The sequence below is a fragment of the Chiloscyllium punctatum genome, chromosome 26 (genome assembly GCF_047496795.1).
Source record: "Chiloscyllium punctatum isolate Juve2018m chromosome 26, sChiPun1.3, whole genome shotgun sequence".
Lineage (NCBI taxonomy): Eukaryota > Metazoa > Chordata > Chondrichthyes > Orectolobiformes > Hemiscylliidae > Chiloscyllium > Chiloscyllium punctatum.
The window spans coordinates 5,796,326-5,814,846 of record NC_092764.1 but is presented as its reverse complement, the minus strand read 5'-3'; the positions used below and the strand labels follow the sequence as shown (position 1 = coordinate 5,814,846).

Sequence of the window (18,521 nt, the reverse complement as noted above, 5' to 3'; positions counted from 1 at the left end):
GTTAATCATTGACTTCCTGTTTCACACGAACCAATCTTAAACCAGTCACAGCCCACAGCCACTTCTTTCACAGAAAGGTGACAAAAGCAGTAGAAGAGCATTAGCCTGGCCAATCACTGCCCCTCCAGTCCAATCCAGAGATCCGAAACATGATGCAAGGTCATAGACCCAGAGAGATCTACAGCATGGAAAAAGGCCCTTTGGCCCATCAACTCTATGCTGGTCAAAGAAACTGCCTAACTGTTCTAGTCCCAATTTCCAGCACTTATTCCATAGTCTTGTATGCCTTGGCACCACAAGCAGCACTTACTTAGCAATAACCTGCTCAGTTTGGGTTCTGCCAGGGCCACTTAGCCCCTGACCTCATTACAACATTGGTTCAAACATGGACAAAAAGAGCTGAATTCCAGAGTCTTTCTTTATTTATTCACTCGTGAGACATGGGTGTCACTGACTGGGCCAGCATTCATTGCCTGTCCCTAGTTGTCCCTCGAGAAGGTGGGGGTGAGCTGCCTTCTGGAACCGCTACAGTCCACAAACTGTGACTGAGAGTCATAGACTCATAGAGATGTACAGCACGGAAACAGACCCTTCGGTCCAACCTATCCATGCCGACCAGATATCCCAACCCAATCTAGTCCCACCTGCCAGCACCCAGCCCATATCGCTCCAAACCCTTCCTATTCATATACCCATCCAAATGCCTCTTAAATATTGCAATTGTACCAGCCTCCACCACTTTCTCTGGGTGAAAAAAGTTGCCCCTCAGTCTTTTTTATATCTTTCCCTTCTCACACTAAACCTACGCCCTCTAGTTCTGGACTTCACCCACCCCAGGGAAAATACTTTGTCTATTTATCCTATCCATGCCCCTCATGATTTTATAAATCTCTATAAGGTCCTCCCCTCAGCCTCCAACGCTCCAGGGAAAACAGCCCCAGCCTGTTCAGCCTCTCCCCATAGCTCAGATCCTCCGACCCTGGCAACATCCTTGTAAATCTTTTCTGAACCCTTTCAAGTTTCACAACATCTTTGCGATAGGAAGGAGACCGGAATTGCAAGCAATATTCCAAAAGTGGCCTAACCAATGTCCTGTACAGCCGCAACATGACCTCCCAACTCCTGTACTCAATACTCTGACCAATAAAGGAAAGCATACCAAACGCCTTCTTCACTCTCCTATCTACCTGCAACTCCACTTTCAAGGAGCTATGAACCTGCACTCCAAGGTCTCTTTGTTCAGCAACATTTCCTAGGACCTTACCATTAAGTTGTATAAGTCCTGCTAAGATTTGCTTTCCCAAACTTGACCCATAATGCCCTTAGAGAGGGAATTGCAGGATTTTGACCCAGTGACACTGAAGGAACGGCGACATATTTCCAAGTCAGGATGGTGAGTGGCTTGGAGGGGAAGTTGCATGACAGACACTGCTGCCCTTGTCCTTCTGATGGCAGTGGCCAAGGATTTGGAAGGTGCTGTCTGAAGCTCTTTGGTGAGTTTCTGCAGTGTATCTTGTAGATGGTTCACACTGCTGTTACTGAGCGTCGGTGGTGGAGGGAGTGAATGCTTGTGGATGTGGTGCCAATCAAGCGGGCTGCTTTGTCGTGGATGGTATTGAGCTTCTTGAGTGTTGTTGGAGCTGCCCCATCCAGGCAAGTGGGGAATATTCCATCACACTCCTGACTTGTGCCTTGTAGATGGTGGACAGACTTTAGGGAGTCAGGAGGGGAGTTATTTGCTACAGTATTCATAGCATCTGACTGCTCTTGTAGCCATTGTGATTATGTGGCATGTCCAGTTGAATTTCTGGTCAATAGTAAACCCCAGAATGTTGACAGTGAGGAATTCAGTGATGGCAACACCACTGAATGTCATGGGCTGGTGGTTAGGTGGTCTCTCGTTGGAGATGGTCATAGCCTGGTGTTTGTGTGGCACAGGTATTACGTGGTGAGGTGAGAGTAACTGCCCTCGAAATTAAGACAGCGCTTGACGAGTGTGATCCATAAATTAACTTTGAAAAAGAAAGAGGGTCAAAGGTATGTAACCAGCCATGGAGGGAAGTTGGAAAGCAGGCTGTGAAACAGAAAGGTAAAAACAATAACTGCAGATGCTGGAAACCAAATACTGGATTAGTGGTGCTGGAAGAGCACAGCAGTTCAGGCAGCATCCAACGGGCTTTTGCCCGAAACGTCGATTTCGCTGCTCGTTGGATGCTGCCTGAACTGCTGTGCTCTTCCAGCACCACTAATCCAGTATTTGGTTTCCAGCATCTGCAGTTATTGTTTTTACCTCGTTGATTTTAACCCTACTGCGAATCCTCTTGCAAGGATGCCTGCCTTGAAGAAGTTTTCCTCCTCTCTCTACAAGAATCTCAGGGAGTCCCTCTCCCACTGCAACTCCCAGGTCATTTTCTCTGCTCTGAAGCTCTTCAACCATGTCGTGAAACAGAAAGCCAGACCAATAGACAAAGGGATAACGATAGTGAGAGAAGCAATACAGATGTACTGACAGATTGTCGAATCATACAGGACAGAAAAGGCCCTTTGAGTCTGCATCACCAAAAATATGCATCACTCCCAACACTAGTCCAACGTCCCTAGATGCTCCACATGTTCATCAATTACCTTTTTAAAGGTTGAGATTTCCTCCCAGGCAGCGCATTCCAGACTCCCACCACATTCTGGATGAAAACAATTCCTCAAATCCCCTCTAAACCTCCTGGGAGGAAAGTGCTGCTAATCATTGTCCATTGTTCTACAGCCTGGCACAAAATGTATAAAACATCAATGAATCACTACAATGATGAGCTTTCCTCACTGACTACTGCTCAGGATATAAACAATTAGTCACAAACAGAAAATAAATTTTATCATTAATTTATTTGAAGCACAGTTAACTTTAACAAATAGCAGAGAGAAAAAAAGGGGTCATCGATATCTCAACTTGGACAGTGCCACCATCCTGGGTAACCCTTGGTTGCACTCCATCTATGTCAATAACGCCCTTCCTGAAAGAAGACCACCAAAGCTGCACACAGTAGTCCAGGTGCAGTCTAACCAAGCTCCTGTATAATTGGAACAAGACTTCACTCCTTCTGGACTCAAACCCTCCTGCAATTTTGGCTAACATACCATAAACCATCCTAATAACTTGCTGCATCTGCGTGTTAGCCTCCAGTCTTTTACTGACAAGGAGACCCAGACCCCTCTGTACAAAGAAAAGGCAAAAGTGTAGATCCTGGAGATGTGAAACTGTCAAAATCAGAAATTGCTGGAGAAACTCAGCAGGTCGGGCAGCATCTGTCGATAGAGAAACAGAGCTAATGTTTCGGGTTTAGGTACTCCTCTTCTGAAGAAGAGTTAAACTGGACTCGAAACATTAATTCTGTTTCTCTCTTCACAGATGCTGCCCAACCTGCTGAATTTTTTCATCAATTTCAGATTTTGTTTGTTCCCTTTGTACATCTACACTTTTCAGCCTCTCACTACTTCAAAAATACTCTGCACATCAGCTTCACTGACCAAGGTAGATAACCTCACATTATATTCCACCTGCCATGTTCTCACCCACTCATTAAGCTTGGCCAGATTCTCCTGAAGCCTCTTTACACCTTCCTGACAACACCCATTCCCACTGAGGTTTGTAGCATCTGCAAACTTAGAAATATTACAGCTTGTCTCCACCTCCAATCATTGATAAATATTGTGAACAGCTGTTGCCTAAGTACTGATCTTTGTGGTACCCCACTCGTCACATCTGCCAACTTGAGAATGACCCATTTATTCCTGCTGTCTGTTTCTGTCTGTTAGCCAATCAGTAATCCATACCAGTATATTCCCTCCTATCCACGTGCCTCAATCTTTCTAACTCACTTCCTGCAGGCACACTTTATCAGAAGTCTCTGATAATCTCAATATACCTCATCTATTTTCTTTTCTTTTACAATTTTGTTAGTAACATCTTCAAAAAACTCTAATAAGTCCACCAAACATGATTTCCCCTTGATAAATCCATGCTGACTATGCCCAAGTAGATCATGATGTACAAGGGGTCTACTAATCCCATCCTTTATAATGAATCCTGACACTTACCTACGACTGATGTAAGACTAATAGGGGTATAGTTCCCCGATTTCCTACTCCTACATTTTCAATAAATTAGAGAATTATAAATTCTGCTGACTTTGCCTTTATTGCACCTATATTTGCTGTAGCCAAATGTTTCCTTTTTACATACCTATAGAAGATTTTACTGTCCAATTGTTGTTTGCAAAAACTTTTATATTTTTGTTGGATTGCTTCATATTCTATTCTACCTCTCCTGGAAGTTTTCATTATCCACCCAATCAGCACACTCTTGTCACACAGCTGATTTTCCCCTTGAATTGGTATTCTTGCAAAGTGTCCTGATGAGTACAAAACAAAAGGCTTCAATAAAATATGACCTTTTTCAGCATTACTCAATTTTACCAATGGTTTCTATGAGAAACAAAGTTTCACTTGAAGATATTTCAGGTAAAGTTGTGATTTTCAGGAACACAGCATTAAGTAAGGATTTGCTATAGATGCGAATCAGAAAGATTTCCCGATTTCATCTGATTTCGGCCACAGGCTGCCCTTGCCCTGATAATGATTTGTATCAAATTCTTGGTCAAGTGGAAGGTTGGAAGCAGAACAAAACTGACCATCCCGGGAGCAGGTGATCCCAGGTTAAACCCTCTCTGTACATCAAAATTTCACTTTCTTCTGCTCAAATCTGCTCTGGTGTAGTGTATGTGGGCTTCCAAAAGACATTTGTTACAGTTCCACATAACAGAGAGCTTTGAGCAAAGTGAGAGCCGACAAGTGGAATGATGGCTCGGTGGTTAGCACTGCTGCCTCACAGCGTCAGGGACCCGGGTTCAATTCCACCCTCTGTGTGGAGTTTGCACGTTCTCCCTGTGACTTGTGTGGGTTTCCTCCGGGTGCTCTGGTTTCCTCCCACAGTCCAAAGATGTGTAGTTTAGGGTGGATTGGCTATGCTAAATTACTCATAATGTGCAGTCTAGGTGGATCATATGCAGGGATTGGGTGGGATGCTCTTCAGAGGGGCTGAATGGCCTGTTTCCACACCGTAGGGATTCTATGATAAAAGGAGCAGCACGGATGTGGAAATAAACGTTGGCTGTATGACAGAAAACAGGAAAGGCTAATGGATGCTTTTCTCAGTTTAAATTCCCCAGAGTTCCCCAGAGCTTGGCTTTAGAACCTTCACTGTCCCTGATATATAGTGATGATATCAACATCGGTTTATAGGGGACAATTTCAATATTTGTGGATGATATGACACTGGGAGGCGTTGTGAACTGTGTAGAGGATAGTGTTGAACTTCAGCAGATGGAACTGGGCAGAAATGTGGCTGCGGGGAAGTGGGAGATGCTTCATTTTGGGAGGAAGGACACATCAACATGAGAAAAGGCACATCTGTTACATGGGGCAGAGACAGAGAGCTGTCTATACATGTTCAGGTCACTAAATGGGGCAGTGCAGGTTGGCAAAGGAGAGTCAAGAGTGTGGTGCTGGAAAAGCACAGCAGGTCAGGCAGTGTCTGCGTGGGTTTCCTCTGGGTGCTCTGATTTCTTTCCACTGTCCAAAAATGTGCAGGTTAGGTGGATTGGCTATGCTAAATTGCCCATAGTGTCCAGGAATGTGTGGGCTAGGTGCATGGGTTACTATTTGGAGGGTCGGTGTACACTTGTTGGGCCGAATGGCCTGTTTCCACACTGTAGGGGTTCCATGAAAACCGGGAGGGGTCTGGACAAAGTAGAAAGAGAGAAATTGTTCCCTTTGGGGAAAGGATCCAGAAGAATTAAGACATTCAGAAGGGATTGGGATCATGACTCATAAGGCAGGTGCAGGCTTCTGGGCAGCACGGTGGCACAGAGGTTAGCACTGCTGCCTCACAGCGCCTGAGACCCGGGTTCAGTTCCCGCCTCAGGCGACTGACTGTGTGGAGTTTGCACGTTCTCCCCGTGTCTGTGTGGGTTTCCTCCGGGTGCTCCGGTTTCCTCCCACAGTCCAAAGATGTGCAGGCCAGGTGAATTGGCCATGCTAAATTGCCCGTAGTGTTAGGTAAGGGGTAAATGTAGGGGTATGGGTGGGTTACGCTTCGGCGGGGCGGTGTGGACTTGTTGGGCAGAAGGGCCTGTTTCCACACTGTAAGTAATCTAATCTAATCTAAGAACACAGGGAAGGTGCACTGGGTTGGTTGGTACTTCGGAAATATGGATTAAAATATTCTGCAAGTCCATGAAAGAAATGGAATTGCATTATATTTTATTGCTGTTTAAAGTTTATGTTTATAATTGTTCCAGTAAAGCATGTCCTAGGTCTAACAGGCATGATAGACACATCATTTTACTCTCCTACAGTGTGAGGGAGCTGGATTAACACCAGGAGAGGTACAGTCAGTAACACAGGGCTCGGGGGGAGAGGGGTTACTGAGTGACAGTGTGAGGGAGCTGGATTAACACCAGGAGAGGTACAGTCAGTAACACAGGGCTCGGGGGGGAAGAGGGGTTACTGAGTGACAGTGTGAGGGAGCTGGTTAAGATCAGTCAAGATACGGCTATTGTGATCAGTTTTATAATATATAGAGTAAAGACTGTCCCAGCAAAGTGCTCACCACTGCAGAAAGATACCAACACACTGTTGCAAGGCTGAATAAATTTTATTTTAAATACAAAAATCGATATGTAAACAGTTAAGAAATGATTTGAATAATATTAAACAGAAGTGCAAAGGAATCTGATACAATGAGCATGGAACCACAGTGATGATGGATTATTGCTTTTTTAATTTTAGTTTCACAGCAGCTGCCTCTGAACTTGTGATACAGCTGACTATTCCATGTGATGTTTCTGTACGAGCCCGCGCACGTCACACATCCCCAAACATACCTAAACTCGCTTTCATTCCCTTTCACTCTGTTTAACAGTCAGCTCAACAAAACCCTCTCACCTCTACAATTCCTGGTGCTTTTCAAAATCTTGGTGCTGATTGCACCATCGTTCTGCTTTATATATCACAAAAGAGACTTAACTGCTTCTGTTAAATAAAGCAAAACTTCTCCTCACCCCATTATTGACTGAGTTATTGATGGTGACTGATTTACAATGAACCACCTCCAACATCAACAATCCCAAGTGTACCAGAATCTGAAACTGCAGCTGTCAAATAGCCAGTCAATTTGTTAACACAGGCAGCTCTGACTAACCTGGATTCATGTGGACCAGTAATTCTTTCCCAATACTTGTGAGTCCTTAAGGGCTGTGGGGAAAGACGTGGTGAGTGGGTCTAATTGGATAAATGTCTCAAAGAGCCAGGACAGTTAGGATTGGCCAAATGGCAGAGGGCAGACTGTCACAATCTCAGAGCCATATTAGACACCCAGCGACCAATTCTTAATAAGTCCACCATTGAATTCAAAGTCTGATTCAGTGATCATTGTCTGATTCTATGTACAGTGAGAAAGCTTTATTAATTAAATGGAACACAGATTGCCCATAGTAGCCAATGTTCCAGCTGATTTCTGCTATAAATGGAGAGGGGAGTGTCCCTATCCATAGGCGAGGCAGACTCACTTTGATCACCTCCTCCCACCCACCCACCCCCAAACCCGTCACAGACATATGCCCAAACCAACTGATTAACAAACAGTTCTGGGCACCACCCCAAGAGCTGGTGGTAACAGATGGAGTACTGAGGCAGACCCTCTAACAAGGGGATTACAGGGGCAGCTTCAGAGAAGAAATCACTTCCTTCTGAAATAAAAACCATGCAGTTTCTCCAATGACAAGGTTTCAATTCTTCCCGAAGCTGGTCAGCTGTCGTTCCTCAACCACTTCCATCAGCTCTCTCTCTCTCTCTATCAGTCAGTCTTGGAATGGTTCCCCGTTGATATTGGGAAGGAGCTGGATGTATGAGCAGGATAAGGTGTGTCAGAAGACAGGTGAAAAGAGTGAGGGAGGCAGGAGGCCTCTTGGTGGAGAGATTGGTTGCCACTTGGTTCCACAGTCTGCGGAGGCAATCCATGTTGTCAGTCTCACCATGTTAGGCAGGAGGCCTTCAGCTGCAGCACAGGCAACATGCAAGAAATGCAACACAGTGTTCACCAGCAGGATCTCAAATTCCTTCTATATAGTTCCAGATAATGTGCATTCTCTGAGCAGTAACTTCTATCTTTCAATAACCCACAAAGGACACACACATTTACTCATGGTTGCACAGCAGCCAAGGTGACCATTGGGTTTTCTCAATCTCACTCAGAGGACAGACAGATCATGGCAGGACTTGGACTTCTGTTTGAAGGCCATCTTCTTGTTGTTTCTGGCTGCAATGCGGCTGAGGAATCGTTTGGCCCTCTGCCCGATACTCTCCCGCCTCTTGGCACTCGCCAGCCGCCTCTCGTTGGCTTCCTTGCTGTCCCTGCGCAGCCGAATCTGCCGGATGATACCCTCAAAGAGATCCCGGACGTTGTGGTGGAGAGCAGCTGAGGTCTCGATGAATTTGCAGTTGAAAACCACAGCACAGGATCGCCCCTCTGTAGACAAACCAGAGAATCACTGTTAGCCTTCAAGAAGAAAGAAGGGTTTGAATTTATATAGCACCTTCCAGCATCTCCCAAAGCACCTTGCAGCTGATGAAATACTTTCAAAGTAACATTGCAGACATGGTAAACAATTGTCAAAAAGCCATCTCCCAGGAACAGCAGCAAGAGATTGACCAGTTCATCTGCTTTCAGCGACTGTGGCTGAGGGAGAAATATTGGCTAAGTCTCTGGCGATTCTTTATGTTCTACTGAGAAAGCAGATGGAATCTCAGCTCACCATCTCATTCAAAAGCAGGATCAAGGACAACTCTCAATAACCCCAGAACCATTGCTTTCACAGGGATATAGACAGCCAGAAATAGGGAAAGAGAGGGAAAGAAAGAAAGGAGACAGGGAGATATGTAGCAGTGGTGATGGAGAAATGAAAGAGACGCAGATATATTGATTCAGAGACACAGAAAGAAAGAGAGATAGTAATGGAGAAAGACAGAGAGATAGCTAATTATTCATTTGCACTTGTCTTTGTTGAGAGCACTCTGAGGGTCTTCACCTACAGAACTCTTTCACATGCAAACTGCCTTGTTCCCAATTCAAATACTAGCTTAGGAAGCATTGAGTGCAACTCCCGCGTACCTTCCACAGACACCTCTCTGGACCGAACCAAGTCACTTTTGTTCCCGACCAGGATAATTGGGATGTCCTCTGCCTGTCTCGCCCTCCTCAGCTGGATCCTCAGTTCTGAGGCCTTCTCAAAGCTGGCTCGGTCTGTCACTGAATACACGATGATGTAGGCATCTCCCAGCTTCATACAGTGCTCACGGATCCAGTTGGTGTCATCCTGAAATGATGAATAAAGGTACATTTCATTCTCCTGACAGCACTCCCACAAACACAATGACCAAGATTACATGACAGAAAAGAGACGGCTTCAATTTAATGTCTCAACTCAAAAGTCACCCTCCCACAGTGCAGCACTCCCTCAGCACTGACCCTCCGACTGTGCAGCACTCCCTCAGCATTGACCCTCCAACAGTGCAGCACTCCCACAGCACTGACCCTCCAACAGTGCGGCGCTCCCACAGCACTGACCCTCCAACAGTGCGGCGCTCCCACAGCACTGACCCTCCAACAGTGCGGCGCTCCCACAGCACTGACCCTCCAACAGTGCGGCGCTCCCACAGCACTGACCCTCCAACAGTGCGGCGCTCCCACAGCACTGACCCCCCTCTGACAGTGCAGCACTCCCTCAACACTGACCCTCTGACAGTGCAGTACTCCCTCTCTATAGCCTATCTTTGGCCAGTACGTCAATATTGCATTCCTTTGTATTTGTTCTTAGAATGATGGATGAATTGGAACCTTGAAATAATTACTGATATTTTTTACTTTTAATTTGAAAACATTTTTTTCAAAACAGGACTGGGACAAGGGAAGTTGTGTTTGCAAATTCTGTGACTGGCAAAACTCTGCGTGAAACTCGTGGAATCAAACAGGGAGATATATTTAACCCGAGGAGGTAATGCAGTGGCTCACAATCCCCTTTACAGCAGAGAACCTCCTCTTTCTGACATGTGTATTTTTTTGTCCAGGAATATGAAACAACTGGCTGAGAATCTGACTGCAGCCCTTATCTGTGTGTGTTATTGGCTGGGCATTCTATTCTATTTCTTACAGTGCTGTGAGGAGCACCGTGTGGAGAACAACCTTTTAAAACGCCTTGGTACGTAAAACAAAATCAAAGACTAAAATTCAGTCAGTCAATCTCAAAAGGAATCAGAATCACAGAATTTCTGCCAACCTGCATAGCCAAGAATCTTGTGATTGACTGCTCAACAGTCAGTGTCTACATCATCAACACCATCCAATAACAGCTACTACATTTTCTTATCTGCTCTTTACAAACAATTCAGGGACTGGTCTGCATATCTTTTTGACATTTCTCTTTTTAGATTCAATGCTCGTTTCTAATCTGTGTGTGTGTGTGTGCTGCGTTATTATTCCTTCTTGTGTTTTGTAATAAATAAACTTACTCTTTTTGTTAAGCCAAGAAAATCTGGTGAAATTTCTTCCTTTTAAAACTTACGTATCCACTTGGGCAACGCTATATTTTTACATTAACTTTGGTCTGCCTAATTCAGGGGGTGGGTGAATAAAGCATTATATAGGTTTCTTTGAAATCCCCTCTCAAACTTTTGAACTCCAGCAAGAGAGAGAGAGAGAGAGAGAGATAGAGAGGGTGGGTGTGTGTGTGTGAGAGAGAGTCGTGTGTGTGCGAGAGAGGGTGCGTGTGTGGGTGTGTGCGTAAGAGAGTGCATGAGAGAGTGAGTGAGTGTCACTGTTCCACATTAACCCTGGCACACAGAGTGGCCACTTGGGGCGAAATACCACGGTGCTATCAGTACTGAAGAAGACAATGTCCAAATAGGCAAATGACAACGGGACAAAACAGTAAATAACACATTTGCACTTAGACTAGCAGCATTCATAGCAAAGACTAACCTGCTCCGAGATATCAAACAACAAAAGGTTTGCTTCTTCACCATCCACCACCATCGATCTGTCGAACGTGTCTCCTAAAAGGGCAGAGATTGGATTTACAGTGAGTCTTGTTTTGTGGAATCTTCACGTCTAATACAACAACAGATGCATTCTTTGCTGCTTCTTTGACAGAGCTATTCCACTTGCCCCACAGCACTGCAAACTTCTCCTTTTCAAGTATTTATCCAACTCCTTTTCTGAAAGTTTCCATTGCATATGATTTCACTGTCTTTTCAGGCAGTGTGTCCCAGATCACAAATCATTGAGTTAAAAAAAACTGATCTCGTTCCTGGTTCTTGGGTCAATTATATTAAAAATTGTAACCACAAACTATTACCAAAGGAGTCATGGCAGACTTAAAACGGTTTCTCTCTCCACAGACACTGCCAGATTTGCTGAGCCCCTCCAGCATGTTTCAGATTCCCAGTACCTGCTGGGTTCTGCTGTTATTCCTCAACTTGTTTACTTGTTGCAGTAAACAATCGGTCTTTTCTTACTCCAAGAAATTCTCTTGAGTACTTTGAAGGTAAGTCATTTGGTCTCACCCCTCAAAGCCACAACACATAACCAAGTTATTAAGTGGCCTGAGAGACTGCACTTAGGTCTGGGTGTTTCACAATTTCTGACGGGATACTTCAAATTGTCAAGATCCCTGGGTAAAGAGGAATGAACCAAATGAACTCTGGTTTCAACAAGGAGCCAATTTGACCAGGTTTTCTGGAGTTAATAAAGACATTTCCTGTTGGGAATGTGAATGTTCAATTAGTTTCACATCAGTAGCACCCAGATCCCAAGGGAGATTAGAATGAGGGAGGTCATTCATACAATTCACTACTGCTTCTGGAAAACTTGTAACAGTTTCTCAGTCTCCCTTGACCATGCAGGGTGGTGTCTGAGAAGATTCCAGGCTGCCATGGAAATTGTCAGTTTACTGTCTCTGTTAGGTATCCTGAATTTGTAAATAGTGACCTACACTATTGGTCTGATCTGGGTAAGAGACACTGGTCAACGTGCCCCTTGTGTGATTGAAGCAGTGGGATGGAGCTGCTGGCAGTATTACTGTGCCCAGTATTAATGTAGAGTCTGGCTGTCAGTCTGATGAGTGACTTTCCACTCTAACCATTCTTCGGTGCAACTGAGAACATTGTGGTTAAGTTTCCATTACTTAGTACAGGCTGAGATGACTCAGGTTTATCCAATGACAATCTTGGAAGGTGAATCTATTAATATCTTGAGATTTGCTGAGTCTGGAGTCAGTGAGTGGATCTTACATGGCCAATTTTAACAAAATCAATAAAGTACTTGGATTCCCTGGGCTCCTGGGGCCAGATTCTAAAAGCAGCAATGATTACAGTACAATTACGTTGGTAATACTGGGAAAGCCAGAGAATGAAACAAGGAGCAGAGTCCAGCATTGCATAAAAACAGGAGAGGATAAAGATAGAATAGAGGACTTGTATTTACACAGCAACTGCTACTACCTCAAGACACACATAGCACACTGCAGCCAATGGAATACTTCCTGAAGCATGGTTACTGTTGCAGTGTGGGAAACACCACAGCTAATGTTCACTCAGCAGGATTGCCCCAACAATGAGGAGGTAAATGCTCACAGCATTGACTATTGAATGGGACATTGGATAAAATCTCCCTATTCCAGTACAAAATAATGTCATGGGATATTATGCGACCACCAAGAGCTTAACATCTCACTGGAAACACTGACCATTTCACAATTCACAGAATCCTAGAATTATTCTGGGGCACAAGGAGGCTATTTGGCCCATTGTATCTGTACTGGCTCTCCAAATCAGTCTCAGTGCCACTCTCCTGCCTTTCCCCATTCATTGCATATTGAATGATTATTTGAAGAGAAATAACATCCTCTTGAAAGCGGCACACTCCCCTCAGTATTGACCTCCGACACTGCGGCGCTCCCTCAGCACTGACCCTCCGACAGTCCTGTGCTCCCTCAGCACTGACCCTCCGACAGTGCGGTATTCCCTCAGCACTGACCCTCTGACAGTGCGGCACTCCCTCAGCATTGACCCTCCGACAGTGCAGCACTCCCTCAGTACTGACCCTCCGACAGTGCAGTGCTCCCTCAGTACTGACGCTCTGACAGTGCGGCATTCACTTACACTGACCTTCACACAGTGCACTGCTCCGGCAGCACTGACCCTCCAACAATGCGGCGCTCCCTCAGTACTGACCCTCCGACAGTGCGGTGCTCCCTCAGCACTGACCCTCCAACAATGCGGCGCTCCCTCAGTACTGACCCTCCGACAGTGCGGTGCTCCCTCAGCACTGACCCTCCGACAATGCGGCGCTCCCTCAGTACTGACCCTCCAACAATGCGGTGCTCCCTCAGTACTGACTCTCCGACAGTCCTGTGCTCCCTCAGTACTGATGCTCTGACAGTGCAGCATTCCCTCAGCACTGACCCTCCGACAGTGCAGCACTCCCTCAGCACTGATGCTCTGACAGTGCGGCATTCACTCAGCACTGACCCTCACACAGTGCGGTGCTCCCTCAGCACTGACCCTCACACAGTGCGGCACTCCCTCAGTGTTGTAATGTAAATATCAGCTTAGATTGAGATTTAGGGCATAATTAAATTCAGAAACAGTAACAGAAATTGCTGGAGAAACTCATCAGATCTGGCAGTATCTGTAGAGAGAAGGCAGAGTTAATGTGACAAGTCAAGTTCTGATTAGATTCCCTAAAGTGTGGAAACAGGCCCTTTGGCCCAACAAGTCCACACCAACGATCTGAAGATGAACCCACCCAGATCCATTTCCCTCTGACTAATGCACCTAACACAATGGGCAATTTAGCACGGCCACCTGACCTGCACAATTTAGTGACTGTGGAAGGAAACTGGAGCACCAGGAGGAAACCCATGCAGACACGGGGAGAACGGGCAAACTCCACACAAACAAACAGTCGCCCAAGGCGGGAATCAAACCTGGGACCCTGGTGCTATGAGGCAGCAGTGTGAGTCACCGTGCCACCCCACAGTGAAGAAGGGTCCTTCTGCTTCTCTCTCCACAGATGCTGCCAGACCTGCTGAATTTCTCCAACACTTTCTGACTTTTTGTTTCAGATTTTCAGCATCTGCAGTTCCTCAGGATCGTTTCCTTTATTGAATTCAGCTGTTCCCAGCTCAGTGCTGTGAGGGTTAGTCTCTCAGTCACAGCTGACACTTTGATTAAACACAAATGTTTCGAACTCTGTACATCGAGAACATCTGTGTGTACACTGTTTCAAGCACACTTCTCCATCCCAGTATCTCTCTCTCTCTCCTCCCTTTATGTTGTCCATACCAACCTCTCTCACACTTTTTCCAATCCAATTCTCACTCTGCTTGTTGCCTGTTTCTCTTGGTCCAATATTCCCAGGTCTTTGACATTCTCTGTCTGTGTGGGTCCCCCTCTCTCTACAGCTGCTAATCCCTGCTCTCTCTCTCTCTCTATCTCCTTTTAGAGCAGCTCCCCACACTCACACACACAAACTTACTCACACGCTCAGTCTCTCTCACACACACACAAACTTACTCACACGCTCATACCCATGCTGACACACACACACACACACTCACTGACACACGCTCATACACACACTGACACACTCACCTCTTCCTTCGGTCTCCTGGGGCTCGCTTTCCTCCAGCCCCCCGAATATCCTTGCCAGGCTGCTCTTGCCCACTCGGTGTTCGCCCAGCAGCACCACCTTGTACAGGCTGCTGTCGGAGTCGCTGCCGCTGGAGCTGAGGGATTCAGAGGAGTGGGACGCCTGGGATGCCTGGCCCGGGTTGTAGGAGGTACAGCGGACCAGGTTAGACAAGGTGCCTGCTTGCAGAGAGGCACACAGCTCTCGCTCATCCACTGGCATACTCCGGCGGTGGGCATGTAGAGGGGTACTGCCCCGTCTCCGTTCCAGTGCCCGGCTCCTGTCCGTCTTGTTTAGAGTCATTGCTGTCTCCCTGAAAGGGGGTGGGTGGGCGGTGCGGGGGGATAGGGAGGGAAGCAGAGACAGTAAATATATTTTATTTAGCAAGTCGATATTACCAGTAAAGAATTGACTTTAACACGAGAGTCCCGAGCAGGAGAGAGACTGTGATGTACCCGGGTGGGGGGGATTAGCCACGTGTGGGCTGTCTCAGACAAACTGGGAGCAATAGCAGGCAATTCGGCCCTTCCAGCCTGTCCCGTCACTCATTATGAGAATGGGTGATCTGCTCTCTGAATGCCACCTTCTTGCATTCTCCCCAGACACCAGGAAGCCTTTACAAATTAGCACATGAGCACTTTCTTGAACATTAGGAATTTTCGAATTGGACTCAGTCCTTCTCAGGTGAACGTGGTAAGAGGAGAAACTGCTCAGAAACAGGAGAGGGACAATTATCTGGGATTATGTCAATCAGGACACCATCCTCATTAAACTGGTGCTGATAGCAGTATCCAGAGCTACAGGGAATGCCACATTGCACCAAGGGTCAGTGTTGAGGGAATGCTGTCTGGGGGAACTCACACTGAGACTGGCTTGTGCTCGAGGCACAGACCCTTCTCTCAGTGAATGAGCGACCCTTGTTAAGATCAGCTTTCTGTTCACAGTCTGGAAACCAGCACCTGCTGTGAGTGGGTGGTAAATATTTCTGGAATTCGTGATAACTTTGGCAAGTTCATTCAACACTTGCGTTAAACGGGCAATGTTTTTATTACCACAAGTCATCTTCACGGCTATTTCTGCTGAGCTGAGAATCTGTCCCACCTTTAAAAATAACTGGAATGAATTGTACACTCTTCCTGCCCAGCACTCATTCCGCTGAGGCCATTCTGGAGAAGATGCACAGAACGATCCCAATAACTTTGCAGCCGGCATCAGGACAAGCCCCCCGAGTCCCCCTCCCTCCCACCGTGCAGCTCTGTCCCAGACAGCCAGGGAAGAGCAGTCCCTGCAGAGGTTCCTACCTGAAGCTGGGCGGTAATGTCCTCACTCTCTGTCTCACTGGCGGTTTGGAGAGCTCCTGCCCGGCCCCCAGCTCCTATTTATAATCGCCAGCCGGTGAAGTCAGCCCCTGACATCAGTGAAACTTGATGACTGTCAGCGCCCGGAATAGTTTCCATGAAGCGGTGAACAGCTGACTCTGACTGAGACATGGCCCAAGAATGGCTCAGAAATACCCAACAACTGCACCCCCTCCCACTCACCACCACCCCCCCCCACCCCACTCCTCCCCAAGCCCCACTTCCCACGTGTCGCTGTTTCATCCAAAACTCGCTTCAATCTCACTTTTGGAAGAAAAATATCCCAAATCGAGCCGCAGAGCTCAATCCAAGCTTCAGCTCCTGGGAATTGTTTTCCGACTGCGTTTATATAGCGCCGTTCACAGATGCAGTCAGGAGGTGCTCAGCGCCGCTGTAATACAGGAGCTGCAGCAGGCAACCTGCGCACAGCAAGATCCCACGATGTGATCATGTGTTACTTGTGGCGATGCTGCTTGGGGACAGGAGAACTTCCCCTGCCCACTTTTGACAGAGTGACCTTGGGATTTTGTTATACCTGAGGAACAGTCAACTGTGCAGACAATTCATCAACTTCACCAACACATTCCACCCTGACCTTAAATTTACCTGGACCACCTCTGACACCTCCCCCCCCCCTTCCTGGACCTCTCCATCTCCATTAATGACGACCGACTTGACACTGACATTTTTTACAAACCCACCGACTCCCATAGCTACCTGGATTACAACTCTTCCCACCCTACCTCTTGCAAAAATGCCATCCCGTATTCCCAATTCCTCCGCCTCCGCCGGATCTGCTCCCAGGAGGACCAGTTCCACCACAGCACACACCAGATGGCCTCCTTCTTTAGAGACCGCAATTTCCCTTCCCACGTGGTTAAAGATGCCCTCCAACGCATCTCGTCCACATCCCGCACCTCCGCCCTCAGACCCCACCCCTCCAACCGTAACAAGGACAGAACGCCCCTGGTGCTCACCTTCCACCCTACCAACCTTCGCATAAACCAAATCATCCGCCGACATTTTCGCCACCTCCAAACAGACCCCACCACCAGGGATATATTTCCCTCCCCACCCCTTTCCGCCTTCCGCAAAGACCGTTCCCTCCGTGACTACCTGGTCAGGTCCACGCCCCCAAACAACCCACCCTCCCATCCTGGCACCTTCCCCTGCCACCGCAGGATTTGCAAAACCTGCACCCACACCTCCTCCCTCACCTCCATCCAAGGCCCCAAAGGAGCCTTCCACATCCATCAAAGTTTTACTTGCACATCCACCAATATCATTTATTGTATCCGTTGCTCCCGATGCGGTCCTCTCTACATTGGGGAGACTGGACACCTCAGAGCAGAGCGCTTTAGGGAACATCTCTGGGACACCCGCACCAATCAACCACATCGCCCTGTGGCCCAACATTTCAACTCACCCATTGTACGTTTTGCTACTTTCTCCCCACCCTCCTCTCTGACCTATCACCTCCATCCCCACCCCCACTCACCTATTGTACTCTATGCTACTTTCTCCCCACCCCTCCCCCCTCTCATTTATCTCTCCACTCTGCAGGCACCCTGCCTCTATTCCTGATGAAGGGCTTTTGCCCAAAACGTCGATTTTCCTGCTCCTCGGATGCTGCCTGAACTGCTGTGCTTTTCCAGCACCACTCTAATTTAGACTCTGGTTTCCAGTATCTGCAGTCCTTGTTTTTACCTAGTTGATTTTAACCCTGCTGCGAATCCTCTTGCAAGATGCCTGCCTTGAAGAAGCTTAATGTCCCACCTGAGAATCTGCTCCATATTTAGATTATAACATCCCTCAGCAATGCACTGCCTGGATGGAACTTGAACTCACACCAGAACGTCATAAGATGTTGGTGCAGAATTAGACCTTTCAGCCCATTGAGACTGCTCAACCATTCAATCATGGCTGAGATGTTTCTCAATCCCATTCTCTTGCCTTCTCCCCATAACCTTTGACCCACCATCTAGCACAGAGCTGAGAGAGAGAGAGAGATAGATGTACCAACTCTGCAATTAGCTCAGGAATGGGCAGGAGGTCAGTACTGGAGGAGCACAGAGAATCTTGCAGGGTTGTAGGCAGGCACACGGACTGACATCACAGCCCCTGGTGCTGCTTGTGGCCTGTACCCCAGGTCATAATCCAAGCCTAACGCCACAGGCCACAGCTACTGGGCCCTTATGTACTCCCACCCTGCCTCGGGCTCTGGTCAAGGGGCTGGGGGAGGTTACAGAGAGAGGGTGGGGCCAATGCCATGGGGGGAATTCAAAAGCGAGGTTCAGAATGTTTAAACCGAGGTGTTGCTGGGAGCTGGTGCAGGACAGTGAGCACAGCAATGAACAGCACAA

The 18,521-nt window shown here is 47.1% G+C and overlaps 1 protein-coding gene across 1 annotated transcript; it reads right to left on the bottom strand.

Annotated features, from left to right (window-relative positions):
* Positions 1–7,655: 7,655 nt before the first annotated feature.
* Positions 7,656–16,266, bottom strand: rrad (Ras-related associated with diabetes). Its single transcript, XM_072595814.1, has 5 exons — positions 16,102–16,266; positions 14,764–15,113; positions 11,090–11,163; positions 9,224–9,428; positions 7,656–8,581 (listed from the first exon to the last, which is right to left on the bottom strand). The coding sequence occupies exons 2-5, from the start codon at positions 15,101–15,103 to the stop codon at positions 8,304–8,306; spliced, it is 897 nt and encodes a 298-aa protein (XP_072451915.1). The 5' UTR covers positions 15,104–15,113; positions 16,102–16,266; the 3' UTR covers positions 7,656–8,303.
* Between the last annotated feature and the right edge of the window lie 2,255 nt (positions 16,267–18,521).

Excerpts from the sequence above, each read along its gene's own strand:
- rrad (XM_072595814.1), bottom strand. The coding sequence starts at position 15,103 with ATGACTCTAAACAAGACGGACAGGAGCCGGGCACTGGAACGGAGACGG. Across the intron at positions 11,164-14,763 it reads CCAGGAGACCGAAGGAAGAG|GAGACACGTTCGACAGATCG; the intron begins GTGAGTGTGTCA and ends CTGCCCTTTTAG. Across the intron at positions 9,429-11,089 it reads TGTTTGATATCTCGGAGCAG|GATGACACCAACTGGATCCG; the intron begins GTTAGTCTTTGC and ends TCATCATTTCAG.